Genomic DNA, 17,374 nt, shown 5'->3' with positions numbered 1-17,374 from the left:
TTATATGCTAGCGTACAGTTCCCCCCAAAAGTATATGGGAACTACCAAAAGCTGTCAAAGAAAGGACATTGCAGAAGTTATAAATAGGGTAGAGATGGTCTCTCAGAACAGCTGCTAGAGTTGGAATCACAGCAGTGTAAAATAAATACCAGTTTAGTAAACTTAGCCAACTTATCTTTATATGCCCATTTTCCAAATCTGAATTATGGGGATAAGAATGATCCTGATTCAATGTAATTTCAGTCAAAACAGCTGAATTGGTACATAGTGCTAAGCATTAGCTGTTAGGTCATAAAGCTAACATGCAATACGGTAGGCAACAAAGCTAATTTCTAAGCTAAGTATAGGAAAATATATGTCTTTTTTGACAATTAAATCTAACTACACTCATTAGTTTTAAAAAACAGCATACTCCTACAGATAGAAATAGTTTCAAATTAATTGCTGCCTCAAGAAAATAAAGCTTTCAGAATCAGGCCAGGTGGCTTGGTACTGGGTCACATTTTCAACACAAGGAGGTTTTCAGGGAGGCATTGGGGCAGAACAAATTAGTTCAGTGTCTACTGTGGAAATAAGGAATTCCTTCAGCCCAATCCAAATAGTAATCCTACTAGTTCCCAGAAGATAAACATGAAAAGACAATCAAACCTTTAGTTCAGACTGGCACTTTTCTCATGCTTCTCAGCATTTCTCACCTCCAGGGACTTGAGGACAGGCTGTCAGTAAATCTACTGTGTTTCTGCAGGAGACACTATGCAGCTCTAATTGTTGCATTAGAGGCAGTGAGTGGGCGACTCTAATTCATTAGCCATGTCTCCCATAGGCAGGTCTCATAAGCAGATTTAATGCCTTAGGTTGAAGCTGGATTCAGAGTCACAGGGGAATACAGAAGAGTGCACTTAGATATATAGAAGAGTTGCAATAAGAAATACTGAATGATAACAGGAACTCAGAGTGCAATCTTTATTCCTGAGTGCCAGAAATGGGGCTATGTAGCCCAGAGGTTGCATAGCTGGTCCATGTAAAGAGACATGCAGAGGGAAACAGAGGAAATTTGCCATGAATACAGACAAGGTACATTGGAAATCCAGATTTTTTGGATTAAATTTTGGAATTTTGTGTTTTTTTTTTTCAGGGGGCGGTAAAAGAAGAGAGTTGCTATATTCAGTTAATCTTTTTTTTTCCCCATTTCACTCCAACAGTATCATAAAAAAATAACTTGTAATATTCATGAAACAATGGAAACTAACTGAAACACAGGCATCTAAAACTCAAACTTTTGTAAATACAAGTCAATTTAGAAAAGCTTTTTTCATGGTTAAAGTATATAGCAATAATAATGAAAGAGTGTTTTATCTAAGCATAGTTTAGTGAATTATCAAAGACTTTAGTAGAGGCAAAATATTGTGTTAAAGTAAGTCGCTATAAATCTATGTTCTGCATTTTATGAGTGATAATATAACATACGATTTGTTTGTCTTTGAAATTTTTGCAAGAGTAAAATTTCACTGAAAAGATACTACCATTTAAAAATATTAACTTTTTTTCTTGCCTTTTTTTTTTTTTAGGTACAGAGAATTGAACCCAGGGGTGCTTTACCACTGAGCTTCATCGCCATTTCCATTTATTTTTATATTTTTTTTTCCAAATTTTAGACAAGATATAAGTTGCTGAAGTTGGCCTTGAAATTGTGATCTTCTTGCCTCAGTCTCCTGAGTCCCTGAGGTTATAGGCTTGCACATACCAGACTAAAAAAATTTTGAATTAAATTCATTTTAGAGGGAGAAGATACATTTATATTAACAATAGTACTGTCCAACAATTCTAAACTATTAGAAGCTAATATAGAAAATTTTAATAACATTTTAGGAATGAAACAAAAGGGATAGGAGAAGGTGAACAGTGTGATGTCTTGTACACAGTCTGTGAGTAGCAGACGTCTTGACAAGCATTTTACAAATATTACACATTCCTGTCTAAGGTTACTTGTAAGAGTGTCTTGTAGTGATTAGGAGTCAAATGCAGGCCACTGGGATTTATAGAAGTGTGGTTCCTCTGTCCCTAGACAGGTGAGACATTCCCTGTGTTCAGATCATTATATTACATGTTGTATCAATAAATGTATACCAGCTGAACAGAGTGTCTGAATTCTTTGGCATTCAACTACTCAATACAGTATGATCGCCATGTGAAAACAATCCCCATCTTTTCCCTTTTCCTTTGTATCACATTCCTTATTCTCTTAATAGTCGATTACATCTATCCAACATAGATTTTATACAAGGTACTATTGTAATGAATTTAAATCAGGTTTAATCCTTACTATTAGTTGATTACAGGATAGGAGGCAAGGAAAAGGCAAACAATGACTGTGAAGATATTTTAGCTGCTATGATGGAAATATATAAATGACAGAGTGAGAAAATAAGAATGTAGGCACTTCTATCTGTGGAGTTAAGAGACAGGAATTGCTTCCTATAGAAGGCAATAATGGGATGAACTCAGAGAAGATTAGCAGATGATCAGTACAGGAACCATGTGGTGCATGTGCCCAAGCACAGCAGCATAATAAGTCACATGAATTTGAGGAACAGCAAGAAATCCAGGTCAGTGAGGCCTCTGGTGCTGCAAGTCAGGAAGGAGGCAGCTCAGAGCAGAGGAAAGATTCCAGGGGCAGCTCCTTTTCTACTAAAGCACAATTGCCATGCGGGTAATCATGCCCTGTAGCTCAAGGAATCTTGAGTTAAGATTCAAAACACATCTTTGAAGGCTGGTAAACAAGCAATATGAACTAGGATGGCATAACTGTGGTATGTGACTAGAAAATTCCAGAACAAATACATGATTTTTCAGTATAGAGACATCAAGTCATTTTTAATGCAAATGCTTTTTAATTAAACAAAAATGTTTGTTTTAAAAATGCATGACTATGGATGAAAATTCATTTCTAATGAAAAAAAACTTAAATGAAAATGGCAAATTTCCATTCAGGATCACAGTTTTTACAAAAAGATCATTAGAAGTAGCAATGTATTAAAGTCTAGATAAATTAGCCTTAGAGAGGCATTTATTATAACAGGACTACATTTGGGAAAGTAGTTTGTATTCAGGAAAAAAAGAATACATTCTAAAATATTTTTCAATTGAATGAGAAGATAATTTAGATGGATTAAATGCTAGGTGATGCTGGTTCTAGAACTAGGAAACAGCCGGAAAAATGAAAAAAAAAAACCACCTTTAATTCTGGACTTTACAAAAATTATTTGTGTACCTTGAGGAGCCCCAGGTATCTTTGAAAACCAAAAATTTTTCACACACATGTACAAACTTTTAAAATGAAACAGATGATTAGTCTATTTTTTGGTAGCATTCTCAATCCCACTCTGAATGCTTAAAAAAAACCCAAATTATTATTTGTTAAATAACAACAAATTATTAAGTATTATTTTGATAAAAATGCAAAAGTCAGATGATTTTGCTTTTGACTATTTTAAATTTTGTAACAAAGAGGAATCCAAGAGTCATTTAGGAACTTTAACTGACTCAAAACAACCATAAAACTTTCTTGTGAATTGCTACCAAACCTGAATGCACTTCTGATAAAGATACATAGCTTGGGGATATCTCTCCCTGGTTTAGAGACTTCATTGAGCTGCCTATTTTCCACTGTTCTTCCTTATTTTACTTCACTGTTCTTTCCTCTCTGCTTCCTAGTAGTTATTGGTATTTGTGGTTGGAACAACGAAGTGCCCAGATCACCAAGCAGAGTGCTTTTTACTTTGTTTATCTTTTTACTCTAACTCAGGCAGTACAAATCCATTGAGACAGGTTTTTACAGTGTAGTCTGAGGATGACCTGAAGGAGATCTGGGGAGCAATCCAGAAATTTCTATTTTTATCAAGTGACCTATGATTTCTGTGCACATTAAATTTTAAGACTTAGCTATCTTTTCCCCTCACAAACTCTGTGGTTTATAGAAAAGGGACATATTAAGAGCATAGCCACATTTTCTTAAAAAAAATTGAGAAATAATTTAAAACAGATCATTCAAACCCTATTTTTCCAGTGATAAAATACTACCAACAAAACTAATAGTAAATTAACTTTCAAATTAAAGTTTGATATGTATTACACTATATTATACCTACCAAATATATCAGCATGCAATCATCTAGTTATGTAATATTATAATGGAAATTTTGCTCTTTGTATTCCATAAATATTATGTTACTCTAACTTTAAATTTAATAAAGTTTTCACTAAAATATTATGATTCAAATGGAATAGTTAGCAGACCATGTAAGACAAAGCCAAACATTGTTTATGGTTATTTTTGCCCTGTTCATTTTTCTGTTTCCTACATTCAGCATATCTGAAGGCACTATTTATTTTTTCTAGTGACTAGTAGAGGGTAGAGAAAAGAACACACATTCATTTGGTAAAATTTTGTTAAATGTATAACGAAATGGATGGCTAGGTAGTCAATGCATATGCAACCAAAATCACCTTAGAGGTTAAAAAGAAAAAAAATTTAAAATTGCAACATATTGTTATAAAAGAAAAACCTCACTATTAGAAAATAGATAATAGTCATCTTAGCTAACTGTACTTAGCAAAACACCCAAAAGTTTTCAGTAATCTTTGTATTTTTCATATGAGATAATTAAAGATATATTTATGTCATTGGGTAAGGTTGATATTTCAAATCCCTGGGTCAGAAATAGAAACTTACATTCTAGAAAGCTAATGAACTAATGTTTAATGTGGTCATTATTTAATAGTTGGAAATAAATCTCAGGGAGAAAATAAAGTTCAGAAAAACTTTGAAAAAGAAAAAAGAAGTTTTGTATGACTGCATTTTCTCTACCAACTCTTTACACACAGAAACAACTTTGAGCATTACTATCAATAATCATATGTTGAGCATGTAAATTTAAAGTGGTAATTTCAATTTTCATTTTATCAACACAAAGAAGAAAATAAAGCTGAATACTGCTTAGTTAGTCAGTGTCAAACACCTGAAAGATTATAGGAATACTATGTTCATTACAAGTGAGTTTATATGAAGTTTGCAAATGTTTCATTTGAAAAACTAAATAGAGATAGAAGATTTAAGTGATAAGAGAAATTAATGATGAATGCTCCAATACTGAAAGTTTGGTACATGACTAGAATTCTGAATCTTTGAAATATGATTTTTCTTTTAAAAAATTGATAAAGTTTTTATTTTTAGGAAAATAACTAGGAAAATAAAAATTATTATTAAAGAATACAATAAAAACAATATTCCTTGAACATATCACTAAATAGTCATTGAGTAGCAATGACAAATTTTTAGTTTTTCATCCCACTATGTGTAATTTCTTCCTCTAATAAAATGTTTACATTTATTTTACTATTTTTCCTCTAAGAGTTCATTATCATCTTCAGAGAAAAAGCAAAATCATCATCATTGTTATCATTTTTGCCATCAACTCACAGCCCTTAAAAGGAAGTTTTTGTTCTGTTTACAATAATAAATTAAGTTAAACTACTTTTAGATTAAATGTCTCTGAGATGATCATTGTCTTATTTTCTTGAAATTATTTCCATATATTGTTTCTGGAATAAAGAAGACAATTACATACTTTGAAAGTCAGAATGATGTACTGTGTTATTGAACAATAAACCAAGGTGAGATAAAGTGAAAAATAAGGACATAAAATGTAATTTTTTTTTAATTCTATCATGAGTGTGATTCTGCAAATGCAGTTCAGAACTATCAACTAGATTCACTAGAAGTGTCTCTGGAATGATTATTTATTCTGTATCTCTTTTAATGCTGAATTGGGTTTTCAGTAGCCTATAATCAAAACTGTATATGGTTGGTGATTTAGCTCAGTGGTAGAGTGCTTGCCTAGGCAAGGTCTTTAGTATGTGTAAGGTTCATTCCCAGCACCAAAAAAAAAAAAAAAAAAAAAAAGAAAAGAAAAAGAAAAAGGACAACAACAACAAAAAAAACCCTGTAGATGTGCCATTTTCTATATCTGGAATTCTCTTTGCACACATGGGTATAGATTGAAAAAGTCAGGTGCAATATAGGAAGAAAATTCTGAAATGCATGCAAAAAAATTCATAAAGGACTTTAAGTAACTCTACATAGCTGTTTATATAAAATAATTTTATATATAAGGACACATACACATCATCATATACATATATGTGAACTACAAGCATTCCCAAGAAACTTCAACAAAAAAAGTTTATGAAGGAGATTTTGGTGCAGTTCCTAAAGTTTAGAAGTCTTGTTATTTTGTCAGGAATCAATTTTCCTTTCTATTAAAACAAACTGTAAAGCAAACTTCATGTTTTTTGCACTATTTATGTCACATCAGGGACTTCCATGTTTCTCTGACTCAAAATATGTAGTAGACAGAGAAACAGATAAGCCACCTAATCAAAACTCTGTAGCAGCTCCCCACTCCAGTGAAACAAAGCCAAAACCTTTTAGAATGATCCTGTGACAGAGCCAACTCACACTAAATTTGAACAAATCCCTCTAGCAACTTTTAGTTGTCATGAATTTCTACATGCTGCTCCCTGGACGCTCATGTAAGCCTTTGATCATGCTCTTTCCTGGTAATCTAATCTCTATTGAAAACACTTCCAAGGCCTTCCTCAAAAACTGTCTTCCCCATGTATCTTTATAAAGATAATTAATTACTTCTTCCTCTGACCTCACATATATTGGATTTTTCTTCCCTTCAGCACATATCAATGACTAGTTAGACAGTTATAAAAAGAGAGTGTCGAGGTATTATCATAGCCTATATATTTTATATTTTTACATGTGGAGATACTTCTTAGAAACAGAGAAGAAAAAAAGACATGTTTTAAAAAAAATTCTTGTAGTTTAAGGTGCTGCTAATATAGTGTGGATGAGAAGGCATCCATCTTAAATATGACTTAAGATAGTGCACTTATACCCAAGAGTTCTAACACTTTGAATCCCCTGAACACACTTTCAAGTGGAACATGTACTTTTCCTTCATTTTTAGAGTCTGTAACCAATTTATGCCCTTAATTACATCACCCTTTCCTCTGACTATTAGGAAGAGTCATGATGAATTCCTTCTTGTTTTCTCTGAACAGTGACCCAGGTCATTTGGACAATCACTGCCTCCCACATCATTGTTACCTGAATCCATGGCCATCTGTCATTTTCTGCAGCTGTCCAGGCATTTATAAGTCCCTTCTTATTTAGACGTGCATAGTAGGGATACCACTTCTGGAGACCAAAAAGAGCTCTGTGGGTGGATGAAGCTGTGATTTGCTGATTTGATATGATGCCACCTTCAATTCCCAATGGGCCTGAGCATTCTGGGAACAAATCAGAAAAAAAATGCAAATGTATTAGAAATAATAAATATGCAAAACATGGTTATGATTTGATAGGAAATATTTGAAAAGTAATTTTAATTTGTACATCCATGACATTTAAGTCCCAGTGGACTGATCTATATTGATTCCTACATTAAGGAAATAATTCTTGCTTCTCTTGAAGCTTTTTTTCCCTATGTTTTGGAAGTGGCCTTTAAATAGGCACTTTCTTTCTGTATTTCTATTCTGCTTGATGTACTGTTATCTTTTTGGTTGTTGATCACGTCAGCAAAAGCATAATGCTCTTAAAAGACGTATTTCTTGTCAATTATAAAAATAAAAAATGTAAGAGCCCCATCTCATATTTTATATTCTCAGAGATTCGTGTGCCTCATAAATCATAAGCCCTCAGCAAATATCTGTGCATCTATTATTTCCTGACCAGCATACAGCTGAGTTTTGGGTCAAAATGATTTTCGTACTAATAGCATATTTTCACTATTATAAGCTATTGACCTGAAATTTTACAACTATTCCAAGTTATCCTTTCACAAAAAGGCATTGTGTAAATTTATCAGTGTTTTGAAAGATTTGTTACCTATGATATATAATAAATTATAGAAGTACATAGAAAAAGTATTTTATAATGAGAGAAGATGATACTGCAATATAAATGACAGTGTGTGTACTCATCAATAAATGAAGATGCTAAAATATTTATTTTTCCAATATATTTAGTTCAAAATCCACAACTCGATGTGAAAGTATCTGCATTTACAACTTAAATTGTAAAATTTTCTCTATAAATTTTTGCCTTGGAAATTTGTGAAAATTTCCTAATAAAAATTGACAACACTATAATTAAATAATAATAGATACAAATGATATTTTTGATGATATCAGATGTGTTTAATTCCTAAAATTAGAAATGGAAGTAAATTCACCTAAAAATCATATGTATATATTATATACAGTTGTATATATTATGAATGTTGGATTTCTTAATCATTTTAGAAAATTTCACTAATTTTAAATTTAATTTTAAAACTTCATTGTAAGATTACAATATAACTAAACTAATACCTGATTTTCTTAATTTTACCAACATTTTAAACCTTATATTCAAAATTTTGCCATATTAGATTTGAATAATAAATATGAGAATCTTATTATAGAAAATCTATGACAATGTTTTTGGAATTCCTGAAAATATAAAAAGAGTGCATTGCTATCATTATCAGCATATGGGTGTCAACTGGATGGGTGATTGCTACCAGCACACATTAATTACTACTAAAGCCCAACATTATTCAGTAATTCAATGTTTGTGATTAGATTGAGTTTGAAACTATTAAATGAAGAATTCCTATGTTGGATTATAATATTTTTAGAAGTAGGAAATATTTCTCATTGATAACCATATTTTCATTGCTATATGCTTCCTTTTCCATTCCATGTTTAATAGTAAGCAGCTTTAGGCACATTATCAACATTTCTCTAGAGACTTTGACACCTTTAAATGTTTTTTTTTTTAAGAAAAGGATGGAAGCATGTGGATAAGTAGTCATCACATTCAGTTTGCATTAATGAAGATGATTAATATAGTAAACATTGTATCTTTTGAAGTTGACAAGAAATAATGTATATGCTCTATCTAGATAACAAAGTCTGTTTCAAAAGACTTTAAAACATGTACTTAGAACTTTTCAACACTTTACACAGTACTCTCTATCATTTTGAAGTCATTAAGAAGTCATTCATTTTCAGAATTGTACTATTAGTTGCAGATAATACTCTGATTTTCACATTTCAAAATACTTAACACTAAAATCTCAAATATTGATTCGTCAGATTCTTGTTCTGCTTCCCATTTTAAACTTCAAGATCTTTATAGACTTCATAAAAGCCCTAAGAAACTTTCATGATGACACTCAATCTGATTTTAAAAACTGTAGGAGACTGACCTTTTAAGAATATTGCCATTAAAGGAGTCTCAAGGATCCTTGTCCTTGCTTTGTGCAATGTTTGGATAGAAAAATGTAGCAGGCAGGGAGGTCATTTATCATGGGCCATTTATTGTAGGTCACTAAATAGACTGGCAGAGCTACAGAGTCGGGCTTGATCAATTAAACTGCTTGATAGCCTTAGCAAGGACTCAGTGCCATCAGGCAATGTGCATCTGAAGACCTCCTGCTGAACTGGACGTCTTCATTGAATTTGCAGCCAGTTGATAAGCAAAAGTAGATCTCAAACCACCATTATTCAGCAAGTCTACTTTGTCAATTCTCTTAACCTACCTTTTATTATCGAACACATCAGCAAACCTACTGGCTGTGGGCTGTAGCATTATCATGGAATCCAAACACAAAGAAGTGACTTTTACAAATTTGCATGATTTGTCTGCCATAAGGCTCCTCGTCTTTATAATGATCTCAATCATTAACATTCATTCATTTTAAAAACATTTAAAGGGCTGGGATTGTGGCTCAGTGGTAGAGCGCTTGCCTAGAATGTGGGAGGCACTGGGATCGATTCTCAGCACCACATAAAAATAAATAAATAAAATAAAGGTAGTGTGTCCAACTACAACAAAAAGAAATTTAAAAAAAATTGAAACATATACACTGACATGTTTTATTGATCTAGAGCTTTAACAGTGTATCACGTATTGTCCCATGAGGTTTCTCACTTCTTGTTAAATTTACAAGCACTAATGTCCCCAGTCCTGCATTCCATGTTGTAGTTGTTTTCCTTTAAACAAGCTATAACAATTCTACCTACATACTCTATCACCCACATACAGTCAGAAAAGCCCACCACAGAAAACACCACTGTGGCGGAGATTCTTGAATAAAGCCTGAGTCTGATGTATCAACTTCCTTATTGGCTAATGATCCTTGATTATTTACTTTTTAACAATCTGGGTTATTTTTTTTAAAGAGAGAGAGAGAGAGAGAGAATTTTAATATTTATTTTTTAGTTTTCGGCGAACACAACATCTTTGTTTTTATGTGGTGCTGAGGATTGAACCCGGGCCGCATGCATGCCAGGCGAGCGCGCTACCGCTTGAGCCACATCCCCAGCCCCAATCTGGGTTATAATAACACTTAATTCACCATTTGTGAGGAGGATAAAGATAAACTGGTTTTCCTTTGTAACTATAAATTACTTAAAAACAAGGAATATGGCTCTGTAAGTTCATTTTAAAGGACTTCAATTAAGGTGTTCCTGGCATTTTAGCCATTTCAGAGCAACACTGGGTTTATTTTACTGCTAAATGCTCATAGGCACAGTTAATAGTACACAGAAAGAGCTCAATAAATATGTTCTGAGCCTTGTTTTTGAGGCTTTTCTTTCTTACTTTTTTGGTAAGCAGTAAACTAATGTGCAAATTAAGCTTTATATTTACTTTACATTGGAAAGTTGTCACAACAGCATCTTTTCTTCACTAATCATGTGGACCACAATCAACTGGATGTCATCATAATAAAAGGTTCAAAATCTAATTTCCTTTTTGCCTGTGCTATCCACTTCCCCAGCGTCCTATTAAACCTAACAGTTATACAAACCAATGAAGGAGTTGCAATTCAGAGTGCGAATGATTATATACCTAAGAGTAAGTCACTTTAAACAATCAACAATAAGATGCTTAAAAAGAAATAACATGGAATTATTCTTTGCCATTACTATCAATAACTGAAGGAAGGAATATGAACAAATGATTAATGATATAATTAATATCAAATGAGAACTCTGAAGTTTGAAAAGAGCATCCAAATGAGTTTCTCACATATCTTCAAAATAATACTTTCAGGAAAAAAAAGGTTATCAACCCTATTTCATAAATGAGGACACTTGTGGGGAGGTAAGTTAACAATGTCAAAGATAAGCCTGCAATTCAGATGAAGTGTTCATGATTCTTCAATGGTCGACTCTGATATAAGTCTGCTGTTACTATATTTGGGGGGAATCTCCTACTACTGGAAGAGGGTGGGAGAATTAATATGGAGGGAATATGAAGAATATCATGAATGGCATTCAGGATAAACAAAGCATTCACAGATTGGGATGTATTAAAACTGTCACAAAAGTAAATATGGAGGATCTATGGTGTTCTACACCCCTTGAGATGTTAAAAATTCACCTGAGACCATTATTGGCCTATGTATTGCCAATTTAAGTGTGAGTTACTGTTTCAAACTCTTTTTATGTACCCAACCATCCATCAGTCTATTCATTCATCCATATTCCATTCATGTAATTCAGTTTTAAAAATACATATTTATTGAAAGTCTGCTATATAATAGGCACTTTCTAGGCAGTGGTGATACCAAGGGATAAATAAGACAGAAGTGTCTTTGTTGGCAAGGAATTAGTATTTTAGTTGGGAGACAAATTAAAAATACTTAAATAAACAAGAAAAGACCATTAAGTTGTAAGTACTATGAAAGGGGAAAAAAAAATTTAAAGGAAGGTGGGTCAAGCAGTCATAGATGGCTTTCTTGAGAGGTGATATTAAATCTGATCTCTGAGTGGGAAGCGAAAGCTGCCTACTATGCTACATTTATAGTATTCATTTCCCCAAAGCACTTTCAGTTCAGTAGGGAAGACACCCAGAACAATAACTTTTTTTTTTTTAAATAGGATATAGCCAATGATTGTGGATTGGTAGATGCACAGAGATCAATGTGAGAATGGAATGAAAATCAAGTCTTAGGTTCATGGAAAAAAAATTTCAAAAAAGAACGGGGACTAGCAGAGTAGAGAAGAAACATAAAACAGATACAAGTGGGAAACAAGCTGGTATCATGGGGGTAGAGGTAGTTCAGTGTCATTAGACCAACATGGTTCTACAGTGGAAGTTCAGAAACAGTGTGAAGAAGCAGAGATAGTTTAGATGATTTTGCTGAAGAGATTGTTGATACCACTTAATTCTGTCACTTATGGAGAGTTTTTGAAAGATTGTAATGATGGCCACATTACCATTTATTATAGATCATACTCACTGTACCATGAAAGGGAGAATTAAAAGGGAATAAACTATCACCCCAAACACATAGAAATAGCAGTTGTCTAGGTAAAAAAATGATGTGAGTATAAAAGAAGAGTAAGAGTTAAAAAAAATATTTAGGAAGTAAGAATAGGCAGTCCTAGTAATGATTAGTTGTAGGGTAGAGGAAGGAAATGAAGTATGAGCTTCAAAAACTGCAGGCAGCTCAGAGAATGCGCCCTTTAATCGACATTGGTCAATTGGTGTGTCTAACAAATAATAACAGTGAACCTAATTCCTCCCTTAAAAATCTGTCAAGAGTCATTCTTATTGCTGGTTTGAACATTGTTCCATGAGTTTGTGATAACCACTACCCTGGGCCTGACAGGCTCTATCAACCAGGTTTCAGGGACAGGACTGAAAAGTGAAAATTGTTTCTGCTCTCAAGCTGCCCTCAGTATGTTCCTGACCTGCAACTTCTATTGCTCCATAAGATGGGAACCCCTTTGCAGGGAGGAATTATATTCCTCATTATCTCTAACATCAAACTTCAATTTTAGAAGGCTTTTAGAAAGTATCTGTAGAAGGAATTAATTAAAAAAATACAAATGTAAGCAAACGGTACAGATTACAGGTGACATCGTAACATTTTATATAATTCATTTTAAACTTTTTAAAAATCATTTTTCATCTGTACTCTCTAAAGAGTTCAAGGATGCAGACGACTTCTATGGAAATTGTGCTGAAAAAGGGGAAGTGCATTTGTTTACTAATGAAAAACAATGAGACTGAGAGTGGAGTGGATCTATTTTTCAACTACCTGCCACATGGCATTACCAGGTATTTCTGAAATACCTCTTCTTTACTCCCACAGTGGACACAGTGGTAATTTGATCAGTGCTGAGTTCAACAGTGGAAGGTAGTAGTGGAATAGAGTGGCAGAACATAACAGTTCTATATTTGTTGGCTGTGAGATCATGTTTATGCACCTTTGGTATTGGCCTTGTTTCTGTCAGGTATGACAATAATCCTAAATTAATGAGTCCATTTAACATTGATTAGCAGAGGCTTTAGGCATCATTTACAGAGTCACTTAACAAAACTGCTTTATCTGAATTGTCTGGGTGGACTGGAAATGCCTTCTGACCTGAGACCTGCTGTTCAGACTAAAACTGAATGAACAATGTCACCTGGGAGGTTGGGCTGGAGCAGCTGGGCCAGCTGGTGCCAAGCCCCAAATGCCCTCCTCAAAGTAACTTTGCATGTGAATAAATTAGCTTCAGAGTGAAGTCCTTCCGACTCTGCAAACTCATTCTTTGGAGTGTGGCAAAGAATAGTGTCTGCATTTTATTGATCTTGCAGCTGACAAGTAAGCAGCGCCACAAGATGCCTCACATCTTGCTCCTGAGTGTGCTGATTAAGCCTTTCAAATAAGTAAGATGCACGGCTGAATCTGTAACAGGAATCCACTGCTTTCATTTGCTCTATCTCAGTATCCAGACATCTTCAGAATGAAACGATTTCAAATTAAAACCATGTAAGAAACAAATCTCCTTTAAACATCTCCAGTCCTCCCTTTCTCTGAGCATCTCATCTTCTTATGGGAGTGAGTCCTCTGCTGGTGTTTAGCATAGCGTGATAATTGTGCTGAACATGAAGATTGGTGAATGAAATACTGATGACCTCCAATACTGCAGAAATTAATGCTGATTCAAATGTAAGCTTCCCTCTGTGTTGTCTAGATCATGCCTTGGCTTCATTTTCCTAATGTTTGTTTTGTGTGAGAGCAGTCTTCAGATCAAGTTTTACATTGGTAAGGGAGGATCAAGGCCACCATCTCTCACACTGTTCCCATAAAAGGAGTCCTGAAGATTTTTTTCTCATCTAAATCGTCATGCATTTGATCTGATTTCTCTCTAGGCAATTGTTTTTCTAGTGTGAGGAAGTTGTATTAGAAGAGGGTCAGGGATGGAATGATGACAGGAATTTAAAAAATTTTTAAATTTAAAAAATTTAAATTTAAAAAAAATCAGAAAGATTGATCTCAGGGAAAGGACCTGAATGTTCCAGTGTAACTGGAATGGGGAGATGGTAAAGGAGGCTCTGGGATATAGAATGCAAATGTGAAGGTGAAGGCACACACAGCCTTCCCAGTTCCCACTCATTTACACATTTCTACAGAGCATCCTCTTAGGTGTCAGCCTTTGGTCATAGCATTGAGCGTGATCTCCCTAAAAGAACCTGGAGTAGAAATCCAGATATTTGTTTCCCTCCATCCTGGAGACTACTTCTTTGTACCAGGGTACAAATTCAACACAGAGCCATAGCCACCTTGCTTAGGGAAAACTAGCAATTGAAAAGTTAGCAATGTTCTTCCAAAACATCCATTAAGCTTATTTGGATTGCACATAAAATGTATATGCACCTTAGGAAAAAAAAAGTCTATTTATTTATATCAAATGGGCTTCTCAGTTTAGATAAATGCTAATTTTCTTCATAAACATGAAGGCTTTTTTTCTGTAATATGTGGCCAGGAAAGCATTTCTGCCATTCTGTTGGAAATTGTGTTCTACTAATTTTCCATATTGGAAGTCTCAGAAGGTGTTCAGGTTAAAAAATGAGAAACAACTACTTGTGCATATTTTTTTTTTCTGTTAGATGACAAACTTCTTGAAGTTATTCCCTTTGCATCATTTGTTTCCAGAGCACTTAGAACAGTGTTCTACAAACTAGCAGTTTTCAGTATTATAGGTTAATGTAGATTAAAACAAATAACAGTATTTCGGAGTTACTTCTCTTCCTTATTTGAAACTGAATTAATCTTTTGAATATAAATATTGTCACTCTAAGGATTTATCATACTTAAAAAAATCTTTTTTGGTATGCTGAAATACTTATAAACATGAGTCAATTCTTAGAGGTAGAGGAAATATCATGATTAAAATGAAAATTGCATTTATAATGTTACTAATTCAATTATCAGCAATCTAGCTACTTTCCTATAAAATGTGGTTATGCTTTTCTTCACACTTTGTTATCTCAATTCAATTATGAAACATTATCAGTTTAAATTAATTGATTTGAATTCAGGAAAAGTTAAATTTATGAATAAGCTAAATTACAATAGGAAATTATCCACTATTATTTCCCCAAGCTGACTTATAAGAATATTGCTGCAGAATATCAATGTTATTTAAGTAGTAGGGCCTTTGCATTCTAGTGTTCAAAGGCCATAATTCTTATTGAGATAATTCACAAAAGTCAACACAATCTAATAAGATTATCATTCTAGCACAGTGAACAGTGCTCCTGGAGGACAAGAGAAAAGAGTGTTTTAGTTTGCTTAAGATGCAATTTTTTTTTTTTTCAAAAACAGAAGAGCATATGGGGTTTTCAAGTGCTAAGTGCACTTTTGCAGCCAGGCAAGATTTCAGTAACTTGTACTCAGGATTCCACTTAAACTGCACATCCATCTTCTACCAACTATGAAGATAACAACATGGTTTGATGAAACATTTGTCTGTATAGTCAAAAGCCTGCAATTCAAAACCAGTAGCTGTATATCTATTCTTGCTTTCTGACAAAACAGGAAAGAGCTAAAAAGGGGTTTAATGCCAAGGTAAAATGCTAAAGAAGGGATTCAGTTGCTTGAAGAAGCATGAACTGAATACCAAATGTAAATATTCAAGCATTGCTATGCAGAAGACTCCTTTTTGTGCTTTTAAGTTATTTATATCTTTTAAGATTTTTTGGCAAATGCATATCTGGGTAAATGATACAAGGCATTTCCTCTGATGTTTTGTTATAAAGCAATATTACTGGCATGTCAGACACTGATTTTTATTTTTGAGATAAATCATAGTTTCAAATTCAATTACCAGCTCTATCTATCCATCTTTTCCATACAATATTGTTATACTTTTCTTCACACAGGATGTCATGTCAGGGTGAGTTTGAATTCTCAGTGTTCCAGAGGTCAAAAGAAATCCAAGAGGTGAAACAGAAAGCCATTGCAGATGACAAGGTATAGCATAATGAGCCCTCTCTAATGTTAGAACGTGTTGAAAACTCATGGGACAAATGATGAAGAGCCAAATGGATCCTGAAAATGTGTAGAGGATGATTGGTTCATTTGAACTGTAAACACATGTATACTACATATTTCCTCTTAAAAATGTAAGGACATATTTGTTTAATTTAGAAGATAAACACAAAAACTGTACAAAGAGAGAATTAAAATTTTCTCTTTCTCTCTTTCTCTGTTTCTTTTTTGGGGGGGCAGGGGGATGCTGAAGATTGAACTTAGGGCTTCACGTATATTAGGTGTTCACCCTTCCACTGAGCTATTTAACTAAACCCACAGCCTAAGGGACTCAATATTTTTGTAAATGATTTTTACATCTGCCCTTTAAGTCACAATCTGAGCTATTTATTGTTAATTAAAACATCTCTCTCTCTCTCTAATTATATTCAGGATTTTCAGAATAGAGCTGGAACATAAGATAAATTTTTGATAATATTAATTTTAGAAAATGAACATGCCTACAGACAAAAAATATCACAAAGTTTCTGCATATTGTATTCATAAATGGCTTTTGTTGTCCTGAAAGGGATAATTCAGTATAGTATTCTGAATGATACTGAATGTAAAGCTGCTAACACAAAGGATATTTTAGTAGTTTTGTGGGAAAAACTTTCTAGGAGAATTTAATAGAATAACATATTAATTATGAATTTGTAGAAGTTGAGCCAGTTTTTCATACATTATCTCTCATTCAACAAAGACTCATACCAGATCTGTTTTACAATGTAAAGAATATGAAATATCCTAGAGAAATAGTAAATATGACTCCGGATTCTTTTTAAACTTATAAAGTATATTAAAATAAACCTTGATATTATGTCATGTCCAAGTTAAATGCTTATTTTTCTTGGAAAACATTTGCAGAAAAAAACAGTATCTAGAATTTGTATCAGCACTACTAAATAATATAGACAAGTAAAGCCATTTAAAAACCTCAAGTC

General features: G+C 33.4%; 1 protein-coding gene across 1 annotated transcript in view; it reads right to left on the bottom strand.

Annotated features, from left to right (window-relative positions):
* LOC143410781 (EGF-like repeat and discoidin I-like domain-containing protein 3) overlaps window positions 1-17,374 on the bottom strand; it is a 224,590-nt gene that overhangs the window by 28,650 nt on the left and 178,566 nt on the right. The window contains exon 4 of the mRNA XM_076871505.1: window positions 7,178-7,359. Coding sequence (XP_076727620.1) covers window positions 7,178-7,359 — 182 coding nt within the window. The remainder of the gene's footprint in view (window positions 1-7,177; window positions 7,360-17,374) is intronic.

The sequence above is a fragment of the Callospermophilus lateralis genome, chromosome 11 (genome assembly GCF_048772815.1).
Source record: "Callospermophilus lateralis isolate mCalLat2 chromosome 11, mCalLat2.hap1, whole genome shotgun sequence".
Lineage (NCBI taxonomy): Eukaryota > Metazoa > Chordata > Mammalia > Rodentia > Sciuridae > Callospermophilus > Callospermophilus lateralis.
The sequence above is the reverse complement of the archived record's forward strand: the minus strand, read 5'-3'. Positions and strand labels throughout refer to the sequence as shown.